General features: G+C 43.6%; 1 protein-coding gene across 1 annotated transcript in view; it reads right to left on the bottom strand.

Annotated features, from left to right (window-relative positions):
- LOC311117432 (unconventional myosin-VIIa-like) overlaps positions 1-4302 on the bottom strand; it is a gene marked incomplete at both ends in the record, with an annotated part of 81862 nt that extends 77560 nt beyond the window's left edge. Inside the window, 2 exons of the mRNA XM_084192364.1 lie at positions 3800-3952; positions 4183-4302. Of these exons, the coding sequence (XP_084048490.1) occupies positions 3800-3952; positions 4183-4302 (273 nt within the window). The remainder of the gene's footprint in view (positions 1-3799; positions 3953-4182) is intronic.
- Positions 4303-15000: the final 10698 nt, after the last annotated feature.

The following is a 15000-nucleotide window of genomic DNA, read 5'->3' as shown; positions in this document are numbered from 1 at the left end:
TTTTAATGAGGGAAATAAGTATTTGACCCCTCTGCAAAACATGACTTAGTACTTGGTGGCAAAACCCTTGTTGGCAATCACAGAGGTCAGACGTTTCTTGTAGTTGGCCACCAGGTTTGCACACATCTCAGGAGGGATTTTGTTCCACTCCTCTTTGCAGATCTTCTCCAAGTCATTAAGGTTTCGAGGCTGACATTTGGCAACTCGAACCTTCAGCTCCCTCCACAGATGTTCTATGGGATTAAGGTCTGGAGACTGGCTAGGCCACTCCAGGACCTTAATGTGTTTCTTCTTGAGCCACTCCTTTGTTGCCTTGGCCATGTGTTTTGGGTCATTGTCATGCTGGAATACCGGTCCACGACCCATTTTCAATGCCCTGGCTGAGGGAAGGAGGTTCTCACCCAAGATTTGACGGTACATGGCCCCGTCCATCGTCCCTTTGATGCGGTGAAGTTGTCCTGTCCCCTTAGCAGAAAAACACCCCCAAAGCATAATGTTTCGACCTCCATGTTTGACGGTGGGGATGGTGTTCTTGGGGTCATAGGCAGCATTCCTCCTCCTCCAAACACGGCGAGTTGAGTTGATGCCAAAGAGCTCGATTTTGGTCTCATCTGACCACAACACTTTCACCCAGTTCTCCTCTGAATCATTCAGATGTTCATTGGCAAACTTCAGACGGCCCTGTATATGTGCTTTCTTGAGCAGGGGGACCTTGCGGGCGCTGCAGGATTTCAGTCCTTCACGGCGTAGTGTGTTACCAATTGTTTTCTTGGTGACTATGGTCCCAGCTGCCTTGAGATCATTGACAAGATCCTCCTGTGTAGTTCTGGGCTGATTCCTCACCGTTCTCATGATCATTGCAACTCCACGAGGTAAGATCTTGCATGGAGCCCCAGGCCGAGGGAGATTTACAGTTATTTTGTGTTTCTTCCATTTGCGAATAATCGCACCAACTGTTGTCACCTTCTCACCAAGCTGCTTGGCGATGGTCTTGTAGCCCATTCCAACCTTGTGTAGGTCTACAATCTTGTCCCTGACATCCTTGGAGAGCTCTTTGGTCTTGGCCATGGTGGAGAGTTTGGTATCTGATTGATTGCTTCTGTGGACAGGTGTCTTTTATACAGGTAACAAACTGAGATTAGGAGCACTCCTTTTAAGAGTGTGCTCCTAATCTCAGCTCGTTACCTGTATAAAAGACACCTGGGAGCCATACATCTTTCTTGATTGAGAGGGGGTCAAATACAGTGGGGAAAAAAAGTATTTAGTCAGCCACCAATTGTGCAAGTTCTCCCACTTAAAAAGATGAGAGAGGCCTGTAATTTTCATCATAGGTACACATCAACTATGACAGACAAAATGAGAAAAAAAATCCAGAAAATCACATTGTAGGATTTTTTATGAATTTATTTGCAAATTATGGTGGAAAATAAGTATTTGGTCAATAACAAAAGTTTCTCAATACTTTGTTATATACCCTTTGTTGGCAATGACACAGGTCAAACGTTTTCTGTAAGTCTTCACAAGGTTTTCACACACTGTTGCTGGTATTTTGGCCCATTCCTCCATGCAGATCTCCTCTAGAGCAGTGATGTTTTGGGGCTGTCGCTGGGCAACACAGACTTTCAACTCCCTCCAAAGATTTTCTATGGGGTTGAGATCTGGACACTGGCTAGGCCACTCCAGGACCTTGAAATGCTTCTTACGAAGCCACTCCTTCGTTGCCCGGGCGGTGTGTTTGGGATCATTGTCTTGCTGAAAGACCCAGCCACGTTTCATCTTCAATGCCCTTGCTGATGGAAGGAGGTTTTCACTCAAAATCTCACGATACATGGCCCCATTCATTCTTTCCTTTACACGGATCAGTCGTCCTGGTCCCTTTGCAGAAAAACAGCCCCAAAGCATGATGTTTCCACCCCCATGCTTCACAGTAGGTATGGTGTTCTTTGGATGCAACTCAGCATTCTTTGTCCTCCAAACACGACGAGTTGAGTTTTTACCAAAAAGTTATATTTTGGTTTCATCTGACCATATGACATTCTCCCAATCCTCTTCTGGATCATCCAAATGCACTCTAGCAAACTTCAGACGGGCCTGGACATGTACTGGCTTCAGCAGGGGGACACGTCTGGCACTGCAGGATTTGAGTCCCTGGCGGCGTAGTGTGTTACTGATGGTAGGCTTTGTTACTTTGGTCCCAGCTCTCTGCAGGTCATTCACTAGGTCCCCCCGTGTGGTTCTGGGATTTTTGCTCACCGTTCTTGTGATCATTTTGACCCCACGGGATGAGATCTTGCGTGGAGCCCCAGATCGAGGGAGATTATCAGTGCTTGTATGTCTTCCATTTCCTAATAATTGCTCCCACAGTTGATTTCTTCAAACCAAGCTGCTTACCTATTGCAGATTCAGTCTTCCCAGCCTGGTGCAGGTCTACAATTTTGTTTCTGGTGTCCTTTGACAGCTCTTTGGTCTTGGCCATAGTGGAGTTTGGAGTGTGACTGTTTGAGGTTGAGGACAGGTGTCTTTTATACTGATAACAAGTTCAAACAGGTGCCATTAATACAGGTAACGAGTGGAGGACAGAGGAGCCTCTTAAAGAAGAAGTTACAGGTCTGTGAGAGCCAGAAATCTTGCTTGTTTGTAGGTGACCAAATACTTATTTTCCACCATAATTTGCAAATAAATTCATAAAAAATCCTACAATGTGATTTTCTGGAGAAAAAAATCTAAATTTTTCTGTCATAGTTGACGTGTACCTATGATGAAAATTACAGGCCTCTCTCATCTTTTTAAGTGGGAGAACTTGCACAATTGGTGGCTGACTAAATACTTTTTTTCCCCACTGTACTTATTTCCCTCATTAAAATGCAAAATCAATTTATAACATTTTTGACATGCGTTTTTCTGGATTTTTGTTGTTGTTATTCTGTCTCTCACTGTTCAAATAAACCTACTATTAAAATTATAGACTGATCATTTCTTTTGTCAGTGGACAAACGTACAAAATCAGCAGGGGATCAAATACTTTTTCCGCCCTCACTGTAAGTGTGTGTGTTTTTAACGTCCCGGTAATTTTGTCGCCCGTTTTCTTATTTCTGGATTTCTATCAAGTCCTGATTCATGATAAAGTAAACAGACAGTGCTGTGGTTCAGGGTGTTGGCAGGGCAACACTGGGATGTTCTCATTAAAACACATAGAGCCTTGTTGGTCTCTATGGAGACTAACACCAGACCTAGCTACAGGGCAAAGTCTATTATCTACCACAGACAAAGCATTCACTTCAGCCAGAGAGGAATACAGCTGTGAGTCTCCAATGAACCCTAAACCTACCTGGATCTACCTCGTCAGACCTCTACCTCTCACAGACCGCACATCTCTCCAACTTCCCATAAAGGTTGTTCTCAACAAAGTCATAATTCGCTCCATTTTGTACATTCTATTTTCAGCTGGAGGGGTAATTATTGGTAACAGTTTGTACTGTAAAGTGGATTACAGATCAATTAATATGAATAGGGACTATTCAAACACACATATAAACACACACACACACACACTATATATACAGTGCATTCGGAAAGTATTCAGACCCCTTGACTTTTTCCATATTTTGTTACGTTACAGCCTTATTCTAAAATGAATAAAAAAAAAAAATAAAAAAAACCCTCATCAATCTACACAAAATACCCCATAATGACAAAGCAAAAACCGTTTTTTAGAAATGTTTTCCCTCCATGTTATATAGTCTATAGTATACTAACATATATAATACCCTCCATGTTATATAGTCTATAGTATACTTACATAGATAATGCCCTCCTTGTGTCGGACCAGGAGGTTCCTGAGGAGCCCGGCCTCGTTTAGGTCTCCTAGTCTGATCATGTCGTCCACTCCTTTAACGGACGTAGGGTGCATGGGCCGGATCCCATCCTCCTTCTTCTTGTTGATCTCATGCTCCTGCAAGGATCAATTCAATTCAATACAATTCATTTCTACCCTCAGGGGCCATTCAGAAAGGCAATGCCAGATAAAAAAAAAGCACATACTGTATAATACAGTAGACAACATGCATCACATTCCCTAAGACAAGACATCCCCCCTTATTCAACACATAAAGACAGAATACTGTACATATCACTTAAACCAAATATTTAAAGGGAAAAAAAACTAAATTGGACATGCAATACCTTTCCTTCATCGTCGATCAGCTGCAAATGTCCAGTGTCGGTTAGTTTGACCTCAGCTCCGATGGGCATCCCAACACCAGTATCCACCCACACCCAATCACCCTTCCTCAAAACCGCCATGATTGAAAACTTCTTGTCTTCAGTCTATACATTTGAAAAAAAGAAAACACACGTATGTATGAGGCCATATTGTAGACTGATATTGACTGAGCCCATATTGTAGACCGATAGGGAATGAGACCATATGTGAGAATATATCAGGCCTATAAAATGGCTGCCATGGGCCACTCCCTTTACAGTAACACAATACTGACTCATACCACCTGATGGTCAAGGCCCTTTGGAGTTCTGGTTCAATAAGTTGAATAAAATATTGAGTTTTTACCTTCTCATTTTAAAGACATGTTCCGGTACTTTTGGCGACCACTAAGTATTTTTTAAAATAAACATTCCGCTTTGGGGTGGATGTGTCAATGTGTAGTTCATACATGCAGAATCAATGAGCAGAACTACTGTCTTCCCTCAATTACCCACGAAATCCCTAGTTTGAAAGCAATTGTTTTTTTCTGGAAGCTGTGTAGCGCCATTTGTAGCCATTTACCCTACATTGTCCCCCTCTAACAATTTGAGTTCAACCAATGAGCTTCAGCCCCTCTCCATATGAGTGACAGCTAGCAAAAAACGAGAGCAATGACATGGCACACCCAGACCTAAAATATTGGGTAATTGGTCAGCTGCTTGATTAAGTTCTGGGTCCATACGTGTTAAAGGAAGAGGTGTTAGAGCGTGGAGCGGAACCAGAACTAGGAGCTCCACCCTCTCTCTTCGCAAGTTACGGGCAAGTCTATGACCCGAATGTCCCCTCCCCATTCCCGAAATTCGAAAGACACCAGCGAAATTGTGACGAAAAACCCAAGAACGACAAATCGTGAAGACATTTTGTTAAAAACAAATATGATCAATAACAGTCTCAAAAGTGTCATAATAAAAAGACATTCACTGGAGACAAACGTGTAACTGATACAATACACAATCACACCGGCATTAGAACATAAAATAGCTTCCTAATGGGTCAAACCCTTATGTCTAAAGCAGTCGATCATGGCCGTGTTTTACCTGTGGACGTTATCTATATTCCTGTAGAGATCGTAAGACTTTCTCCCTGGTCCTGTGGTAAGCCTCAGCCACCGTCCACAGTAGTGTCCACGCCAGAGAGTGAGAGACCGAGACAGTCCTGTGAAACAGGAAACAGATATGCCAATACAGCACAGCCAGCACCCCTTTATGGCCTGAAGACTTTGATCCCAGACACCCAACACGGGTAACACTCAGGGCAGGTAGGTCCAGCGCAGGTAACACCCAGTGCCAACGTGGTCTCAGAGCGTTTCGTATTATTCTGTACATTTTGTATGGTATGTAAATTAATTTGTGGATCCATTTCGTATGATATGTAACAAATTGCAATTCGTAACATACAGTTGAAGTCGGTTGTTTACATACACTTAGGTTGGAGTCATTAAAACTCGTTTTTCAACCACTCCACACATTTATTTTTAACAAACTATAGTTTTGGCAAGTCGGTTAGGATATCTACTTTGTGCATGACACAAGTAATTTTTCCAACAATTGTTTACAGATTATTTCACTTGTAATTCATTGTATCACAATTCCAGTGGGTCTGAAGTTAACATACACTAAGTTGACTGTGCCTTTAAACAGCTTGGAAAATTCCAGAAAATGATGACATGGCTTTAGAAGCTTCTGATAGGCTAATTTACATCATTTGAATCAATTGGAGGTGTACCTGTGGATGTATTTCAAGGCCTACCTTCACACTCAGTGCCTCTTTGCTTGACATCATGGGAAAATCTAAAGAAATCAGCCAAGACCTCAGAAAAAAAATGGTAGACCTCAACAAGTCTGGTTCATCCTTGGGAGCAATTTCCAAATGCCTGAAGGTACCACGTTCATCTGTACAAAAAATAGTACGCAAGTATAAACACCATGGGACCACGCAGCCGTCATACAGCTCAGGAAGGAGACGAGTTCTGTCTCCTAGAGATGAACGTACTTTGGTGCGAAAAGTACAAATCAATCCCAGAACAACAGCAAAGGACCTTGTGAAGATGCTGGAGGAAACAGGTACAAAAGTATCTATATCCACAGTAAAACGAGTCCTATATCGACATAACCTGGAAGGCCGCTCAGCAAGGAAGAAGCCACTGCTCCAAAACCGCCATAAAAAAGACAGACTACGGTTTGCAACTGCACATGGGGACAAAGATCGTACTTTTTGGAGAAATATCCTCTGGTCTGATGAAACAAAAATAGAACTGTTTGGCCATAATGATCATCGTAATGTTTGGAGGAAAAGGGGGGTAGCTTGCAAGCCGAAGAACACCATCCCAACCGTGAAGCACGGGGGTGGCAGCATCATGCTGTGGGGGTGCTTTGCTGCAGGAGGGACTGGTGCACTTCACAAAATAGATGGCATCATGAGGAAGGAAATGTATGTGGATATATTGAAGCAACATCTCAAGACATCAGTCAGGAAGTTAAAGCTTGGTCGCAAATGGGTCTTCCCATTCCAAATGGACAATGACCCCAAGCATACTTCCAAAGTTGTGGCAAAATGGCTTAAGGGCAACAAAGTCAAGGTATTGGAGTGGCCATCACAAAGCCCTGACCTCAATCCTATAGAACATTTGTGGGCAGAACTGAAAAAGCGTGTGCGAGCAAGGAGGCCTACAAACCTGACTCAGTTAACCAGCTCTGTCAGGAGGAATGGGCCAAAATTCACCCAACTTATTGTGGGAAGCTTGTGGAAGGCTACCCGAAATGTTTGACCCAAGTTAAACAATTTAAAGGCAATGCTACCAAATACTAATTGAGTGTATGTAAACTTCTGACCCACTGGGAATGTGATGAAATAAATAAAAGCTGAAATAAATAATTCTCTCTACTATTATTCTGACATTTCACATTCTTAAAATAAAGTGGTGATCCTAACTGACCTAAGACAGGGCATTTTTACTAGGATTAAATGTCAGGAATTGTGAAAAACAGAGTTTAAATGTATTTGGCTAAGGTGTATGTAAACTTCCGACTTCAACTGTATTCTAATCTTTTTTTCTAATAACTGGCTAAACGAAGAAGTGCCGTTTCCTGTCTGAAATGTAGCGCAGCCGGTTTGAGAAACCCGGGTGTTACATCCGCTGATATTACACCAATCAGATCATCACTCAACGTTAATATGGCGGTCTAATTAATCCACCAGGTTCTGCAACACACTTCTCTGATGGCTGCCAAACTATTGCTGTACCTTGCCTATCTGTTTTCTCCTTTCCCACCACTTGTTTGGCTCTGGGTTTCCTTCCTGCAGGGGGGGGATTGGTATAGCGAACCTTTCTCTCTAGGTGTAAGTATTATCTTAGCATTATGCATGCTCTGGCAGTGAAGGAGCAGAGCCTAACGCATTGCAGGTATTTTAACCTTTTCTAATGAATGGTTAAACAAATATGTGGCGTTTCCTGTCTGAAACAACATTGATTAAGGTAACTTACCTACTCTAAATGTACCGTGAACAAGGTTGTTTAAAGGGGTTTTGGAACCAACCTGATCGCTGCGTTCACCATTCTATTTGACTTCAGATATCATAAGATGTGAAGTGAAATAGAATGGAGAACACAGTGATCAGGCTGGTTCCACCAGGCTAGGTTATATCCTGGATATTATATGGGAACACAGTGATCAGGCTGGTTCCCCCAGGCTAGGTTATATCCTGGATATTATATGGGAACACAGTGATCAGGCTGGTTCCACCGGGCTAGGTTATACCCTGGACATTATATGGGAACACTTTTATTTATTTTTTATTTTTTATTTCACCTTTATTTAACCAGGTAAGCCAGTTGAGAACAAGTTCTCATTTACAACTGCGACCTGGCCAAGATAAAGCAAAGCAGTGCGATAAAAACAACAACACAGAGTTACATATGGGGTAAAACAAAACATAAAGTCAAAAATACAACAGAAATAAATATATATACAGTGTGTGCAAATGTAGCAAGTTATGGAGGTAAGGCAATAAATAGGCTATAGTGCAAAATAATTACAATTAGTATTAACACTGGAATGATAGATGTGCAAGAGATTATGTGCAAATAGAGATACTGGGGTGCAAATGAGCAAAATAAATAACAATATAGGGATGAGGTAGTTGGGCGGGTAGTTGAAGGGAAGTGAAGTGGGCTGAGTGGCGATTGGCAAAAGGGGGCATGATTTGTTGACAATTGTAATCTAACCTTCATTTACTAGTTGTGACACACTGAGGTTCCAAACTCCGTTTTAGACGAGACTGACTTTATGACCAAAATTATCCTATTTACACTTTGTAGTCAATTTTGACGCTATAATATATTTCTGGTTCATATCAGTGCCACATAGGCTGTTTTCAAAGGGATTCGTTGGCTTTTAGGAACAGTCGCTCTTTAAGGTCGCTCTTTAACAGTCGCTCTTTTTCCATCTGAAATTAGCCCACCCAACTACCTCATCCCTATATTGTTATTTATTTTGCTCATTTGCACCCCAGTATCTCTATTTGCACATCATCTCTTGCACATCTAGCATTCCAGTGTTAATACTAATTGTAATTATTTTGCACTATGGCCTATTTATTGCCTTACCTCCATAACTTACTACATTTGTACACACTTTATATAGATTTTCTATTGTGTTATTGACTTTATGTTTTGTTTTACCCCATATGTAACTCTGTGTTGTTGTTTTTAATCGCACTGCTTGCTTTATCTTGGCCAGGTCACAGTTGTAAATGAGAACTTGTTCTCAACTGGCTTACCTGGTTAAATAAAGGTGAAATAAATACAATTAAAATAAAAAAAGGTAACACTCTCTAGTGGTTGGAGGACTAAATCCCCTCAAGCTCAACATTTAAATGGAACTGGAAAATAACGGTACGTTTTGCGACTAACGACACCCTTCTAGCTAGCTGACTACTGATTTTCAGCGCAATTTATGTACGTTAAGTTAGGTTTTGAGTCGCTCTTTAAGGTAACATCTGATCAGCTGAAAGTAAACTAGTGGAAAAAATGATGTTGTTTCCGTATTTGGAGACATTGCTACTAGCAGTTGACCCATAATGGTAAAGACTAACTAACGTGACCTTTGAACTTCTCTGACGTCAGAAGGAGACGCAAGACTTCCCACTACCATCCCACAGGGAGACTTCCCGATTTAGATTTAGGTTAGATTTCAACAATGTGCATACCCTTATGAGACAGTGGCTACTAACCAGTAATTATTATGCATTTCAATCGCAACATTTGGCTGACTAAAATACAGCTTTAGAATACCAACCTAGAGGATACAGATTTCAGAACACATTATTGCACCGTTTTTTTCTACACTGATTATCCCAGGCTATCGCATGTGACGCTTGCTTTTCCATGTGTTCTAGTTACAAATCAACAGATAGTAGTGGGTGATCCCACTCTTTCCTCATCTAGGAAGAGATAGGACTAGGGAGGGAGTCTCCTGTTTACCTCAGCTGGTAAGGTTTCCATGACAACAAAGTGCTGCTAATCAGAGCGTTCAAGGGTAACGACCTGAGCAAGGCCCTGCGCAGAATCACTTGATTGTGATTCAAAACAGCTACTCAACTTTCTCAGGCCATTCCTCCCAAACGATTACTCAGCTTTCTCAGGCCACTCCTCTCAAACTGATTGCCTCGCTTGTCATTGTCAAGCCAAATGAGTGACAAAGGAGCTGGCGTAATTGCACAAACCTGACTGGATCTCAGCATAATCACAACCGTCCTCTAGCCTACAACAATAAGAACATCCACAGAACAAAACAGACCTCTTTTATCCACAAATACAGTATGAATCAAAAATCACTTTGAGAACATATATCCTTTTGCTATATTAACAGACGGAACAAATGTACAATAGCTGGATTTTCAGGCCCAGATGTCTCCTTATAGAACGTCTCATCTTTACAATCAAGTGCCACATCAGATAACAGCAGCACAACATGTTTTCATGAAGTACAAAACTACAAAAACACTTTCATTTACAACGTTTTACATTTTTAACACAGATCAGTTCTGGGCCCGTATACACCAAAGCGCCTCAGGGTAGGAGTTCAGATCTAGGATCAATTTAGCCTTTTAGATCACAGTCAGTAAGATGATATCAAATCAGTCCTCCTAACCTGAGATCCTGCACCCAAACGAGGGCACTACGTTCATCCACCTCTGGCCTGCTGGCTCCCCTACCTCTACGGAAGCACAGTTCCCGCTCAGCCCAGTCAAAGCTATTCGCTGCTCTGGCACCCCAATGGTGGAACAAGCTCCCCCACGACGCCAGGACAGCGGAGTCACTGACCACCTTCCGGAGACACTTGAAACCCTACCTCTTTAAGGAATACCTGGAATAGTATAAAGTAATCCTTCTTCCACCACCCCCCATAAATAAATAAAAACCATTTAAAAAAGTGGTTGTCCCACTGGCTATCATAAGGTGAATGCACCAATTTGTAAGTCGCTCTGGATAAGAGTGTCTGCTAAATGACGTAAATGTAAATACGCCCCTGTTATTCTAGCTACACAAGACCTCTTCTTTCAAATACTGCACCTTTTTAAACCAAACGCATAATGTCTTGTATTCAGTTACACCATGATGCAATACCCACTATGCTCGTCAGCCACTTCAAAACATCTGTGTAAAACCCTCTATTATACACAGACTGTCTCAATATCAAATCCATATCTGAAGACAATTAACACTTTGTGATGGAAGTATTTTAGGCGGATTCCAGATATCATTTAAGTCCTGGTTTGCACGTAAGTCTCAGTCTCTGGCCATTGAGGTTGACATTTTTTACTTTATTAGGAATAACATATTTTTTAAACAAAAAATTGCATTTGACACTGCATAATTTAGCCCACAGTTAAGACATTATGAACTGCTTAAATAAGAACCAAAAGTTCTAAACAAATATTGCATATTGACTGACTGGTTTAAACAAGTAATACAATAAACGATACTGTTTAGCGTAACCTACGTTGGGGGTCTTCAGCCAGATCAGACTGTTTAGCGTAACCTACGTTGGGGGTCTTCAGCCAGATCAGACTGTTTACCGTAACCTACGTTGGGGGTCTTCAGCCAGATCAGACTGTTTACCGTAACCTACGTTGGGGGTCTTCAGCCAGATCAGACTGTTTACCGTAACCTACGTTGGGGGTCTTCAGCCAGATCAGACTGTTTAGCGTAACCTACGTTGGGGGTCTTCAGCCAGATCAGACTGTTTACCGTAACCTCAGACTGTTTACCGTAACCTACGTTGGGGGTCTTCAGCCATATCAGACTGTTTACCGTAACCTACGTTGGGGGTCTTCAGCCAGATCAGACTGTTTACCGTAACCTACGTTGGGGGTCTTCAGCCAGATCAGACTGTTTACCGTAACCTACGTTGGGGGTCTTCAGCCATATCAGACTGTTTACCGTAACCTACGTTGGGGGTCTTCAGCCATATCAGACTGTTTACCGTAACCTACGTTGGGGGTCTTCAGCCAGATCAGACTGTTTACCGTAACCTACGTTGGGGGTCTTCAGCCAGTCAGACTGTTTAGCGTAACCTACGTTGGGGGTCTTCAGCCAGATCAGACTGTTTACCGTAACCTCAGACTGTTTACCGTAACCTACGTTGGGGGTCTTCAGCCATATCAGACTGTTTACCGTAACCTACGTTGGGGGTCTTCAGCCAGATCAGACTGTTTACCGTAACCTACGTTGGGGGTCTTCAGCCAGATCAGACTGTTTACCGTAACCTACGTTGGGGGTCTTCAGCCATATCAGACTGTTTACCGTAACCTACGTTGGGGGTCTTCAGCCATATCAGACTGTTTACCGTAACCTACTTTGGGGGTCTTCAGCCATATCAGACTGTTTACCGTAACCTACGTTGGGGGTCTTCAGCCATATCAGACTGTTTACCGTAACCTACGTTGGGGGTCTTCAGCCATATCAGACTGTTTACCGTAACCTACGTTGGGGGTCTTCAGCCATATCAGACTGTTTACCGTAACCTACGTTGGGGGTCTTCAGCCAGATCAGACTGTTTACCGTAACCTACGTTGGGGGTCTTCAGCCAGATCAGACTGTTTACCGTAACCTACGTTGGGGGTCTTCAGCCATATCAGACTGTTTACCGTAACCTACGTTGGGGGTCTTCAGCCAGATCAGACTGTTTAGCGTAACCTACGTTGGGGGTCTTCAGCCAGATCAGACCCTCCTGGAGGCTAGTCAGTCTGCTGTACACATCATGTTCCAGGTTCGACTAAGGGTCAGAGCTTAGCGGTCAAGGCCAAAACTTGGGCCTGACCCTCACTACTTGGGCCTGACCCTCACTACTTGGGCCTGACCCTCACTACTTGGGCCTGACCCTCACTACTTGGGCCTGACCCTCACTACTTGGGCCTGACCCTCACTACTTGGGCCTAACCCTCACTACTTGGGCCTGACCCTCACTACTTGGGCCTGACCCTCACTACTTGGGCCTGACCCTCACTACTTGGGCCTAACCCTCACTACTTGGGCCTAACCCTTCGACATTTGTAGATCTGAAGGGTCTGGATAGGTTTAAGCAGTGTACTGTTGAGCTTCCACCATATTGATTACAGCTTACAGATCTGCAAACATTAAAGGGAAAGGGTGGACATTGGGTGGACATTGGGTGGACATTGGGTGGACACTGGGTGGACATTGGGGCCAAGCAGCACTCTACTCACCACCTGCATGAGCTGGGCAGCCCACAGGTGAAGCTTCCAGCCCTGGGCTCCACACACGACCCCTCAACGACCCCTCTCTGGTTAGCCCCGTCCTGCAACGACCCCTCTCTGGTTAGCCAAGTCCTGCAACGACCCCTCTCTGGTTAGCCCCGTCCTGCAACGACCCCTCTCTGGTTAGCCCCGTCCTGCAACGACCCCTCTCTGGTTAGCCCCGTCCTGCAACGACCCCTCTCTGGTTAGCCCCGTCCTGCAACGACCCCTTATCCTCTGGAAGACACAACAAGATGTTGTACCTTATTATTAGAATGGAATATTATTATTATTATTATTTATTATTAGACGTTATAAAAGCTTAGAACAAATTCTCCTCCTCTGGAACAGACACAAAGCAAGTTTCACAAGTGAATGAAGGAACTTCCAGTAACATGTATAGAGGGACAGAACATATTATCAGCCCTATTGAAAGACATTAAGGTTAATCCGTGCTCATACAGGGTTATAACAAATTACAAAACATTACACATGCAGGTTTTAGGTACGCTGTTACCAAACTGATTTATCAAATGACCGTTGTTTGTTGTAAAATGCACCATGTAGGTTCCTCAGGTCTGGTTCAGGTCTGGTTAATAATAGGATGAATAAATGAGCACGTTGTTTTGTTAACTGTTCTGATTGGACCATACTGACCTTTGACTTTGATGTCGCTGTACCTCTGGGAGTGGTGATAGGCTGCCTTCCAGGGGTTCCTATAGTGACGCAGCAGAGTGACAGGGGGGCGTGGTCTCACGGGGACATAACCCATCCCCTTCCTCATCTGAGAGAGGGCGACAACGTATTGCAAGGAGACTCCATATAAGGCATTTTATCAGAAAGCAGAACCCCAGTAATGTGGGTGGTCAAGACAGACCAGACCCACCACCGAAAGAATACAGTGTCTCCTTGCCTCAATCTCAAAACGCATTGGAGGAGAAGGTCAGAAGAGGAGAAGGTCAGAAGAGGAGGTGGTCAGAAGAGGAGAAGGTCAGAAGAGGAGAAGGTCAGAAGAGGAGAAGGTCAAAAGAGGAAGTGGACAAAGAGTAGAAGGTCAAATGAGGAGAAGGTCAGAAGAGGAGGTGGTCAAACGAGGAGAAGGTCAAAAGATGAGGTGGTCAAAGAGGAGAAGGTCAGAAGAGGGGGTGGTCAAACGAGGAGAATGTCAAAAGATGAGAAGGTCAAAGGAGGAGAAGGTCAGAAGAGGAGGTGGTCAAACGAGGAGAAGGTCAAAAGAGGAGGTTGTCAAATGAGGAGAAGGTCAAACGAGGAGAAGGTCGAAATAGGAGGTGGTCAAATATGAGAAGGTCAAATGATGAGAAAGTCAAAGGAGGAGAAGGTCAAAATATGAGAAGGCCAACAGATGAGAAGGTCAGCAGAGGAGAAGGTCAAATGAGGAGGTCAAAAGAGGAGAAGGTCAAATGAGGAGGTCAAAAGAGGAGAAGGTCAAATGAGGAGGTCAAAAGAGGAGAAGCTCAATAACTGGTACCTGGTGCCTCCCCCCACTTATAAAACCAAAGCCGCGCCCCTGGCAGTATGCATGGCAGTATGCATGGCAGTATAGGGCTATCCACTTACCCACAACTCTCCTCTCAGCCCTGCTGTCCAGGGGCCTGTGGCCTGTAGCCCTGTCCTCATCTGTACTGTTGGTCTCCACCATCTCAGTCTCCTAAGATGACGTGCTGCTGCTTACAGGGCTTCTTCCTGGGGGAGGCACCTGGGACCAGGTCCCCTGAGGAGGGGGCAGCGTGGATGGACCCGGCCTGGTGGAGGCTGGCCGAGGGCTGGGACACTGAGGAGGGGGAGGGGGGTTGGAGACATTAGATTAGATATACTTTGTCGGTTGTTCACATAAATATGCTTTATGTACAGACATGTCAGTCACAGTATGTATTAACAGCAGGGCAGGAGGGACATATATTCCATAGTGAACAAGAATAAAATAAGCAAAACAGGTTTTGTGACAAATGTAATTTTGT

Source organism: Coregonus lavaretus (assembly GCF_964263955.1).
Source record: "Coregonus lavaretus genome assembly, contig: HAP1_SCAFFOLD_1941, whole genome shotgun sequence".
In the NCBI taxonomy this organism is placed as follows: domain Eukaryota; kingdom Metazoa; phylum Chordata; class Actinopteri; order Salmoniformes; family Salmonidae; genus Coregonus; species Coregonus lavaretus.
This window is presented reverse-complemented; position numbering and strand designations above follow the sequence as displayed.